Source organism: Bos indicus, chromosome 23, assembly GCF_029378745.1.
Source record: "Bos indicus isolate NIAB-ARS_2022 breed Sahiwal x Tharparkar chromosome 23, NIAB-ARS_B.indTharparkar_mat_pri_1.0, whole genome shotgun sequence".
NCBI lineage: Eukaryota > Metazoa > Chordata > Mammalia > Artiodactyla > Bovidae > Bos > Bos indicus.
In genome coordinates this window covers 5,659,018-5,671,537 of record NC_091782.1, presented here as the reverse complement: position 1 = coordinate 5,671,537, position 12,520 = coordinate 5,659,018, and the positions used below count along the sequence as shown (strand labels likewise).

Sequence of the window (12,520 nt, the reverse complement as noted above, 5' to 3'; positions counted from 1 at the left end):
TGGCACAAAGACAGAAATATAGATCAATGGAACAAAATAGAAAGCCCAGAGATAAGTCCATGCACATATGGACACCTTATCTTTGACAAAGGAAGCAAGAATATACAATGGATTAAAGACAATCTCTTTAACAAGTGGTGCTGGGAAAACTGGTCAACCACTTGTAAAAGAATGAAACTAGAGCACTTTCTAACACCATACACAAAAATAAACCCAAAATGGATTAAAGATCTAAACGTAAGACCAGAAACTATAAAACTCCTAGAGGAGAACATAGGCAAAACTCTCTCCAACATACATCACAGCAGGATCCTCTATGACCCACCTCCAAGAATATTGGAAATAAAAGCAAAAATAAACAAATGGGACCTAATTAAACTTAAAAGCTTCTGCACAACAAAGGAAATTATAAGCAAGGAGAAAAGACAGCCTTCAGAATGGGAGAAAATAATAGCAAATGAAGCAACTGACAAACAACTAATCTCAAAAATATACAAGCAACTCCTACAGCTCAACTCCAGAAAAATAAATGACCCAATCAAAAAATGGGCCAAAGAACTAAATAGACATTTCTCCGAAGAAGACATACAGATGGCTAACAAACACATGAAAAGATGCTCAACATCACTCATTATCAGAGAAATGCAAATCAAAACCACTATGAGGTACCATTTCACGCCAGTCAGAATGGCTGCGATCCAAAAGTCTACAAGCAATAAAGGCTGGAGAGGGTGTGGAGAAAAGGGAACCCTCCTACACTGTTGGTGGGAATGCAAACTAGTACAGCCACTATGGAGAACAGTGTGGAGATTCCTTAAAAAACTGGAAATAGAACTGCCTTATGATCCAGCAATCCCACTATTGGGCATACACACTGAGGAAACCAGAATTGAAAGAGACACGTGTACCCCAATGTTCATCACAGCACTGTTTATAATAGCCAGGACATGGAAGCAACCTAGATGTCCATCAGCAGATGAATGGATAAGAAAGCTGTGGTACATATACACAATGGAGTATTACTCAGCCATTAAAAAGAATACATTTGAATCAGTTCTAATGAGGTGGATGAAACTGGAGCCTATTATACAGAGTGAAGTAAGCCAGAAAGAAAAACACCAATACAGTATACTAACACATATATATGGATTTAGAAAGATGGTAACAATAACCCTGTATACAAGACAGCAAAAGAGACACTGATGTATAGAACAGTCTTTTCGACTCTGTGGGAGAGGGAGAGGATGGGATTATTTGGGAGAATGGCATTGAAATATGTATAATATCATATATGAAACAAGTCGCCAGTCCAAGGTCGATGCACAATACTGGATGCTTGGGGCTCGTGCACTGGGACGACCCAGAGGGATGGTATGGGGAGGGAGGAGGGAGGAGAGTTCAGGATGGGGAACACATGTATACCTGTAGCGGATTCATTTTAATATATGGCAAAACCAATACAATATTGTAAAGTTGAAAAATAAAATAAAATTTATAAAAAAGAGAAAATGGTATCCCTTTGGGTAAACAGCATTGTGGGTAGTGTATCAGTTCCCATGGCTGCTGTAACAAATCCCCCCAAACAGAGTGCCTTAACACACACACACACACACTCCTGGTTCCAGAGGTCAGAAATCCATAATGGGTCTTAGGGAGCTAAATTCTTGGTGTCATTGGGGCTGCATTCCTTCCAGAGGCACCAGGGGAGGCTCTGTCCCTTCGCTTGCCCAGCTGGTAGAAGCTGCCTGCGTCCCTTGGCTCAGGGCAGCTTCCCTCTGATCCCTGCTTCTATCACCCACAGCATCTCCTCCTCTGACTGATGCTCTTGCCTCCCTCTCATAAGAACCACTGTGATGACACTGGGCCACTCAGATTAGTCAAGAAAATGTCTTCATCTCAAAGTTTCTTTTGCCATGTAAGTTGCCACAATCACAGGGCTTGGAGTTTAGGATGTGGACATTATTCTGTTTGTTACAGTAAGTTTGTTCTTTCTCTTACAGCAGATACTACCTGATAGTGTCTAACATTTAATGTCAGACACTACAGAGCTACAGCTATACACACAACATACACACACACATACACACACACACACAACACAAATATCCATGTACTAAATGAGATGAGACAATAAGCCTCGTATAGTTTAAATGAGAGTCACACGTATAACATCCAAAGTTATTGTATCAGGCTGGGTGCACGTTAAGTCACTTCTGTCGTGTCTGACTTTTTGTGATCCCATGGACTGTAGCCTACCAGGCTCCTTTGTCCATGGGATTTCCCAGGCAAGAATACTGGAGTGGATTGCCATTTCTTCATCCAGGGGACCTTCCTACCGAGGGATGGAACCTGCCTCTCTTGGGTCTCCTGCATTGGCAGGCGGTTCTTTACCACTATTGCCAACTAGGAAGTCTAATTGTAGCTAATTTCCAGTGGTAAAAAGAGCAAACTAGAACTGATAACCTGTGGAATGCACTCACCTCTCAATACTTCCAAGGACTTTGTAACCACTAAAAAGACAAAAGCCCGAATAATTTGGCAGTCCTGTCTGGGGAGCTCCGCGTCACTGGGAAGGGTCTGCAGGTGAAATGTCTCTGCTTTGGAGCCGGGACAGCACTGCACCTGCCAGCAACAGGAAGAGTGTGTCCCATGGAAGGGGTCTCCAGGCAGACGGCTCAGCTTCATAAAGCCCACCTTCCCCTGTGTGATCAGAGTGGAGTGCCCCCCGCCAAGTGGGGGTGAGGGAGTGCACTGAGGTCACGCAACACATACAGTTATCCTCAGGAAGGGGTGGGTTATAAGAGAAATGACAAGTACCTAACAGGAGTGGATACAGGAAAACGGGGAGATGTTAGGATTGAAATCTATTCATTTCATTCAACTCAAATAGAAGCGCTCTGATGATAAACATTTCATCCTCACACCCAGCTATTGCTATACTGAGTGGCTTGGCTCTCTGCGCCCATGTAAATATTTAACTGCCTAGACTCTTATCCAGGCTACACTCTCCCTCTTGTGAGTGGAATCAGAGCCCTTACCTACCCAAGTCTTTTCTTCCTGCAAATACCCCTTATCTCCCAAATCACCACATTTCCCCCCTTATGCCTCATTTTCATCATGATAGAAACATGCTCTAACATCTATTGTGTCAAAACCCCTTCATCCCAGGTCTTTCTTCCCTGTTACACCCCTCAGAAGCATCTGTATCCCTGTTACCATTTGACCTCCTGATTTACCTCTCTCAAATCCAGTTTTCTATTCAGTTTCTCCCTGAAACCTCATTTATCAAGGTCCTCAATGACACTTATCCAGCAAATCCAGGGACCTCCCCGGCAGTCCAGTGGTTAAGAATCCACCTTTCAAAGTGAGGGATTCAGGCTCAATCCCTGGTCAGGGAACTAAGATCCCACATGCTACGGAGCAATTAAGCCCACGTGCCACACCTAGAGAGTCCGTGTGCCACAACCACTGAGGCCTTGCACCACAGCGAGAGAAGTTCTTGCACCGCAGCAAGAGAAGCAAGCACACCGCAGCTGAGGGCCCGCACGCTGCAGTGAAGACCCAACACAGCCACATTTTAAAAAAATAAATAAAAAGCAAATTCAGCAGACTACGCACAAACTTCATTTTTATCACCCTCAAGGCAGGAATGACACAACGAGTTGCCTCCTTCTTCAAACTCAGTCTTCACTTGACTTCTGGGAGGACACCGTCTCCATGCGGTCCTCCTCATTCACCGTCTCCCTGTGATCCTCCTGCTTCCCTGACCATTTTTTCCCAGTTTCCTTGGCTGGATCCTCCTCCTCTTTTCCTCTGGAACAGAGCCCTAAGCGCAGCCTCCTGCCGCCTTCTCTTCTCCAATTATCTGAACTTTCTCCCTGAATCATCTCATCAGCGCTGGTGGGTGCAGATACATCCACATGCTACAGAGCCCGTGTGCTTTCACTCTCCAACTTCTCTCTGATTCAAGAGTCCTGAGATTCCGTCAGCCAGCCCAGAAAAGGGCCCCCAAACTCACTGCGCTGCTCAAACTAAACTGTGAAGCTTCCGGGGCTCTTTCCTGCCTCACGTCTAACTTGACAATGAGTCTGCTCAGTTTCACATTAAAAATACTCCCGACTCTGACTGACCACGTCCCCCTTCTAAAGTGCTGCTGTTGTTCAGTTTCCCCATCGTGTCTGACTCTTTGCCACTCCGTGCACTGTAGCACGCCAGGCCTCCCTGTCCTCACCATTCCAATACCCCCCAGAGTTTGCCCGAGTTCATGTTCATCACATCAGTGATGCCATCCGGTCGTCTCATTCTCCGATGCCCTCGCTCATCGGTACATGGCCCTTAATCCAGGCCGCCCTCACAATCCTGAAAGAACCTCCTCCATGGTTTCCCACTCCCACTCACGTGACTGAAAACTGAATGCTGCGGGGGAACCAAGCCCATGCGCCGCAGCCAGCAGGTCCGTGCGCCGCAGCTGGCGAGTCTGTGCGCCAGGACTCCTGGGCCCACGTACCACAGCGAGGGACATTCCTGCACCCCACAAGGAAGCACGAGCATCGCAGCTCAGAGCCCACATGCTGCAGTGAAGACCCAGCATAGCAAAATAAAAATTATGAAAAGCAAATTCGACAGCCTAGGCACAGAATATGAATGTGCCTGGAAAACGCTACCTGCCGTATCAGCAAACAAAGAATGCTGCAGCCACCGCTTTCCAGCTGCCCGGACAGTGAGCCCTGAGGGACTCACGTGGAAACAGCATGCCCACCATCAAGCCGGCAGCCACTGCAGCCCCACTGCAGCCCCCCTGAGGAGCCGCGGGATGAGGAGGCACAGGACACTGGCTCCAGACAGCTGAGGTGCAGGTCAAGAGAACCATCTCAGGGAGCCAGCCTCAGGCTTTTCCCAAACACAGAAACCCACTGAATTCCTGAGCTGAGATGTCCGGTAATCTTTTGATGTCTGGACGACCTGACCTTTTTTTAAATAAACCCTCTATATTCTGGCCTCTCCTTTTCCTCTTCAGAGCAGTCCCTCACACTGTCTGAGAAGACGCCTCCCAGGCTTGAAGTCCTCAGAAAGTCCTCTGAATAAAGCTTTAGGTTATGACTTTTTTTCAGTTGACACTCATATGATCTCTCCACAGAATGTTCATGTTTATCTTTCTGAATCGTGAGTCAAACCGCATCACTCGCTTTCTGCAGCCCCCACCGATCTTCGTCACACTGGGAGTGAGTCCTAGTGGGGCGGGCGGTCAGTTCACAGCACCGACCCCCGTCCAACAGCTCCTCGGCTCCAAGCTGACCACTGCCTCCTCACCTCTGCAGACGCCTTCCCTTGACGTCCCTCTACAGGGGCTCCCCTGAATGTTAACCCCTTTCCCAGGCAACACAAACGTGAAAGGCACCAGTACATTGCCGCTTCCAAAGCTGGCTGTATCTTTTGTATGAAATTTGCTAGCAAACCTCCGTCAGGGACTGAACGAGCTCCTCAGTCCTGATGGTTGGAGTGTTGGTGGTTTAACATGAGGTTGTGCTTCTTTCATGCCTTGAAAATTATTGACTCACAGTATAAACCTTCCCAGGCTTCATGCTAAGTTAATATCTCATGATAAAGTCTCCCAGGAGATACTCTTTTGGCAAAATTATTTAACATTCAAGACCTAATATATCATGTTTGTTTACTGTGATAAACATCCTGACAGATGATTTACCTGTAAGCATTTGCCTCAGTTGCTTTAAAGTGGTTAAGCTTTATGTTTCCTTAATTCATAAATACCCCTAAAATTCTCTATGAACTTTATAGGGTATTTTTAAAGTCAGATTATAGGGATACTATAGTGCATATATTCTTGGGAAAATAACATTATCTTTGACTTGAAAACTTTCAGATATGAAGGGGAAAAAAATAGGATTTCTGAGCTCATCTAGTCATTGCTATTAGGAATTCACTGGGCAGTCAGTCTCTACTACAAAGCCACAGTCATCAAGACAGTATGGCACTGGCACAAAGACAGAACTATAGATCAATGGAACAAAATAGAAAGCCCAGAGATAAATCCACGCACCTATGGACACCTTATCTTTGACAAAGGAGGCAGGAATATACAATGGATTAAAGACAATCTCTTTAAACAAGTGGTGCTGGGAAAACTGGTCAACCACTTGTAAAAGAATGAAACTAGAACACTTTCTAACACCATACACAAAAATAAACTCAAAATGGATTAAAGATCTAAACATAAGACCAGAAACTATAAAACTCCTAGAGGAAAACATAGGCAAAACAGTGTCCGACATAAACCACAGCAGGATCCTCTATGACCCACCTCCAAGAATATTGGAAATAAAAGCAAAAATAAATAAATGGGAGCTAGTTAAAATTAAAAGCTTCTGCGCAACAAAGGAAACTATAAGCAAGGTGAAAAGACAGCCTTCAGAATGGGAGAAAATAATAGCAAGTGAAGCCACTGACAAACAACTAATCTCAGAAATATACAAGCAACTCCTGCAGCTTAATTCCAGAAAAATAAATGACCCAATCAAAAAGTGGGCCTAAACAGACATTTCTCCAAAGAAGACATATAGATGGCTAACAAACACATTAAAAGATGCTCAACATCACTCATTATCAGAGAAATGCAAATCAAAAGCACAATGAGGTACCATTTCACACCAATCAGAATGGCTGCTATCCAAAAGTCTACAAGCAATAAATGCTGGAGAGGGTATGGAAAAAAGGGAACCCTCTTACACTGTTGGTGGAAATGCAAACTAGTACAGCCACTAAGGAGAACAGTGTGGAGATTCCTTAAGAAAATGGAAATAGAACTGCTTTATGACTCAGCAATCCCACTGCTGGGCATACACACTGAGGAAACCAGAATCAAAAGAGACATGTGTGCCCCAATGTTCATCACAGCACTGTTTATAGTAGCCAGGACATGGAAGCAACCTAGATGTCCATCAGCAGATGAATGGATAAGAAAGCTGTGGTACATATACACAATGGAGTATTACTCAGCCATTAAAAAGAATACATTTGAATCAGTTCTAATGAGGTGGATGAAACTGGAGCCTATTATACAGAGTGAAGTAAGCCAGAAAGAAAAACACCAATACAGTATACTAACGCATATATATGGAATTTAGAAAGATGGTAACGATAACCCTGTATGTGAGACAGCAAAAGAGACACTGATGTATAGAACAGTCTTTTGGACTCTGTGGGAGAGGGAGAGGGTGGGATGATTTGGGAGAATGGCATTGAAACATGTAAATTATCATATGTGAAATGAATCGCCAGTCCAGGTTCGATGCATGAGACAGGATGCTTGGGGCTGGTGCACTGGGATGACCCAGAGGGATGGTACGGGGAGGGAGGTGGGAGGGGGGTTCAGGATGGGGAACACATGTACACCCATGGCTGATTCACGTCAATGTATGGCAAAACCAATACAATATTGTAAAGTAAAAAATAATAATTTAAAAAAATTTTAATAAATAAATAAAAGTAGTGAAGATGTATGCTCTTGTGAAGATACCTAGGTGACTAATACACTAGTTCTCTTGATCAAGCTAGCCCTAATGTTGCCCTCAGCTTGAAGAAACTTCAGTTTTTTTCTTCCCAACTCTACACTCCTGATCTCCTTTCTTATAGCATTTACTTTAGAAAACTGATCATCTAAATTCTTTCTCTGGTCCTTTGAGATGTAAATCTTTTAGAAAGCTTCTTGCCCATGTGACAGCCCAGGTCTTTCCCCAGGATCCAGGAGCCATCCCTCTGAAATGGAACCATTAAGAAAACAAGAGGAGAGGAGCCTGACTTGGACAGCTGCTCAAAATCAAACACAGATGGGCCAATCACTCAGAGGACACTCGCCAGACTCAGGAACAACTGCGTTTGCTCCATCTCTGGATCAGCCTCCCCTGAAAGGCCTCCAGCACTTTCCCCCCAGCTCACCCAGCACTCAGGAGCCCCCCTCCCTCTGGTTCAGCTGTGTGGAGTTGACTCTCCTCTATGACAACTGTCCTGAATAAAGTCTCCCCTGCCTGTTGAACTTGGCCCCGTGCAATGAGGTTACATTGACCCTAGAATCCCAGTACTGGAGATGACCAAGCTTTCTGTACTCACAGGCTTACCATCTTGACCAGGCCGTCCGGGGTAGCCAGGATTCCCAGGCTGTCCGGGGTCACCCTAGAGAGGAAAAAAAAAGCTCTCAGTCCAAAACAACCAACTCTACTGATTCAGTCAGAGCCCACCAGGGTTCAAAACCAATTCCATCACTTGCAGCTTTTTGTAAAACAAACAAACAAATGTAAAACTGGAAATCTCAAAATAGGGTTAGAAAAATGATATCATAGTTACTTTTCAAAGTAAAGCCTTTTTATTATGAAATATTTCAGGGATTTAATTCTGTGAACATTACAGGTATGGAGAAAGAAATGGCAACCCACTCCAGTATTCTTGCCTGGAGAATCCCAGGGACAGAGGAGCCTGTTGGACTGCTGTCTATGGGGTCACACAGAGTCAGACATGACTGACGCGACTTAGCAGCAGCAGCACATTACAGGTATAACAAGGGAAGTACTTTTCACTGATGTAAAATGTCAGTATCTATCGCAGGAAACATGTTTAGAATTCTGAACAAACCTGTGCAATGTCACAACAATTATGGCTTCAACAACTAATATTTCACTCAGAAATCTACAACTTTAATTCTATTCTAGACATTACACTACAGGAATCCATGATTTATGATATAACAATTCAATTTATAATTATTTTTAATATGATATCACTTGTAGGTTGAATCTAAAATATGACACTGAGGAACTTACCTACAGAAACAGACTCAAGGACAGAAATAGACTTGTGGTTGCCAAGGGGATAGAGAGGTGGGGGACGGATAGATTCAGAATTGGGGTTTAACAGAGGCAAACTATTATATACAGGATGGATACACAACAAGGTCCTACTGCATAGCACAGGGAACTATTAATATGTTCAATATCCTACAATAAACCATAATGGAAAAGACTATGAAAAAGCACGTGTGTGTGTGTGTGTGTGTGTATACATATATATATATATGCTTAACTGAATAAGTTTTCTGTATAGCAGTAATTAACACAACATTGTAAGTCAACTATACTTCAATAAAAATAATTTATATCCTAAAAAAAGTTGTATTTTTTTTTAAAAGTCCATAGGCTATGTGATCTTCCATGTGGGAGTCAAGTTTAAAGCTGTACAACAATTGTTCCTTTCAATCTAGTCAGTGTGTCTCTGCCTATATTTATAATTTCATTTTAACACAATATTAAACTTCTACAACTTGAATATTTTCATCAAAATGAAAAGTGAAAGAAAAAGTGAAATTTGCTCTGTCATATCCAACTCTTTGTGACCCCCTGGACTACACAGTCCATGGAATTCTCCAGGCCAGAGCACTGGAGTGGGTAGCTGTTCCCTTCTCCAGGGGATCTTACCGACCCAAGGATCGAACCCAGGTCTCCCACAATGTAGGCAGATTCTTTACCAGCTGAGCCACCAGGGAAGCCCAACAGAGTGGGCTAGCCTATCCCTTCTCCAGTAGATCTTCCTAACCCAGGAATCAAACCAGTGTCTCCTGCATTGCAGGCAGACTCTTTACCAGCTGAGCTACAAGGGAAGCCCCATGAAAATGAAGCCTCATGAAAACCAGGCCCAAGCCAAACAACCTGTCCAGCTCCCAGCATCCTTGAATACATGTTACACCTAAAATAGAAACTCTATCCTCACAAACCAGAGACCTCCAAGGAACATTATTCTATACAGCCTGGCAACAAGCCCAGACACATTCTAAAAACTGTAGCATGCTGCCCAATGGCCAATACTGACCAATCAGATTGGAAAAGACCCTGATGCTGGGAAAGACTGAAGGCAGGAGGAGAAAGAGACGACAGAGGATGAGATGGTTGGATGGTATCACCGACGTGATGGACATGAGTTTGAGCAATTTCCAGGAGTTGGTGATGGACAGGGAAGCCTGGCATGCTGCAGTCCATAGGGTCACAAAGAGTCAGACACGATTGAGTGATTGAACTGAACTGAGCAGTCAGATGGTCACCATGTGTGAAAAACAATGAAAGCAACACTTTTTGTGAAGTGAGTGTGTTTTATAATTTAATTCTAAGAACTACCTCAAAAAATATTATCAGGGAATTCCCTGTGGTCCAGTGGTTAGGACTCTATCCACTGAGGGCACAGGTTTGATCCCTGGACAGGGAACTAAGATCCCACAAAACACAGGGTGTGTCTAAAAATAATAATAATGACAATATCATATTTGTGTATTACAGAATCCATGAGGGGCATCTTGTTGAAAAAGATCATGTCTCAGCCATCATTTATTGGTGAACTACACAGAGAGAGAACTGATTTCAATTCAGCAGGGCTTCACATCTACAGCAAGAAATTATTCACACGTACCCCAGTGATTATATGTTAACTAAAGGCCACTGCTAAGGGAACTTCCACAGAGCCAAGTGCTCTGGTCTGAAATTCGACTTCAGGCTACTGGCGAGGGCTGTTTGTTCCTGAAACATAACAGGAAAAATGGAAAGAACTGTGTGAACTCTATCAAGGAGACAGTGGAGAAGGGATGGGCTTTTCCTTATGCTTGCCCAAGAGGTTGACCACGTGGAAAGGCTGAGGAGAAGGGACATGCCGTTTTTAAAAGAGATAGAAAAGGAATAGCTGTAAACTCAGGGAGAAAAATAATGCAGGGACATGTAGTTTCTTGCTGAAGAGGCACAATCTGTAATTCTAATCCAAAGATAGCCAGTGTCAGCCGGGCATTAGAGAGCAGTGTTTCCATTCTCTAGGGTATCAGATGTTTTTTCTTCTTATTTTGAGAGGATCCACACTGATTTCTGGCCTCTCTGCCATCTTTCTTTAACCATGTTCAGATTGGCCTCACTATTTCTCACCAAATCCCATCTTTCTTTTCTTTTTCTCCTGGGAAGACTTTCTTCTTTTTGCATTTGAGTCCATATAACAAGGTTTCCAATCAATGTACCCTCCTCGTTACTGCATTTTCTCCTGATGTCCTTTTCTACTAAAATACTACAGCAGCTCCCTTGTCACTCAGTGATCACTTATTTATAATGAGAGTTTTCTCAAAATTATCCCTTGATTGGTCTTCATTCATCATTTGGATTGAGGCCCCTTAAAAACATGGTTAATGTTTTCCACTGTTTTAGGACAATGCTGAGTATCAAGGAGAATTTCGATAACTATTTGCTGATGGTGACTTCAGCCATGAAATTAAAAGACACTTGCTCCTTGGAAGAAAGTTATGACCAACCTAGACATCATATTAAAAAGCAGAGACATTACTTTTTCAACAAAGGTCTGTCTAGTCAAAGCTATGGTTTTTCCAGTAGTCATGTATGGATGAGAGAGTTAAACTATAAAGAAAGCTGAGCACTGAAGAATTGATGCTTTTGAGCTGTCATGTTGGAGAAGATTCTTGAGAGTCTCTTGGACTGCAAGGAGATCTAACCAGTCCATCCTAAAGGCGATCATTGGAAGGACTGATGCTGAAGATGAAACTCCAATATTTTGGCCACCTGATGTGAAGAACTGACTCGTGGGAAAAGACCCTGATGCTGGGAAAGATTGAAGGCAGGAGGAGAAGGGGATGACAGAGGATGAGATGGTTGGATGGCATCACCGACTCAATGGACATGAGTTTGAGTAAACTCCAGGAGTTGGTGATGGACAGGGAGGCCTGGTGTGCTGCAATCCATGGGGTCTCAAAGAGTCGGACACGACTGAGCAACTGAACTGAACTGAACTGATTATTTCCAATCAGATCAAATCCATTAATGACCTCTTTACTCGTACAGTATTAATTATCAGCAAAATCCACAACATCAAAAGGATCTGAGAAGGTTTAACTTCTATGATGATGAGGCTGAAATAAAACTTTGGCATGAGAAGAAACAGGAGTTGTGTTTTTAAGCTGCATAAAAATACAAAACATACTTAACGATAATATTTTAAATGAATCAAAACTAAGTTTCCAAGGGAAAAATTCACCCACAAGATAAAACCCAATGTGACTTCTTAAGGCAACACAGGTCAATGGCCCCCAGAGGGAAAATAATCTCTTCTGCAGGTTCTATTATTTCTGGTAGGTTTTAGTGGTTATTTGAACTATTGCCCTATTGGTTTATTTGCAAAACCTCAGGTAGGTTTGTTATTGCTTCCAAAAAAACTGGAAGAATAAAGTAAAACCCTAACTGATTTTTGAAGAGGAGGCCAATTAGAATAAAAATTCAATTTTACTACTGTAGTAAAAGCTGACACCAACCTTTACTGATTGCTTACTACATGCTAAGTACTGCTCCACAAGATTTGCTGTTGTTGGGTTGCTAAGTCACGTCTGACTCTTTGAGGACCCCATTGACTGTAGCCCACCAGTCTCCTCTGTCCACGGAATTTTCCAGATAAGAATACTGGAGTGGATTGCCATTTCCTT

General features: G+C 43.2%; 1 protein-coding gene across 2 annotated transcripts in view; it reads right to left on the bottom strand.

Annotated features, from left to right (window-relative positions):
• COL21A1 (collagen type XXI alpha 1 chain) overlaps window positions 1–12,520 on the bottom strand; it is a 233,201-nt gene that overhangs the window by 105,052 nt on the left and 115,629 nt on the right. The window contains exon 10 of one of the 2 annotated variants that reach the window (XM_070777764.1): window positions 8,125–8,187. In XM_070777764.1, the coding sequence (XP_070633865.1) occupies window positions 8,125–8,187 (63 nt within the window). The remainder of the gene's footprint in view (window positions 1–8,124; window positions 8,188–12,520) is intronic. The other variant, XM_070777763.1, reaches the window with a different exon arrangement.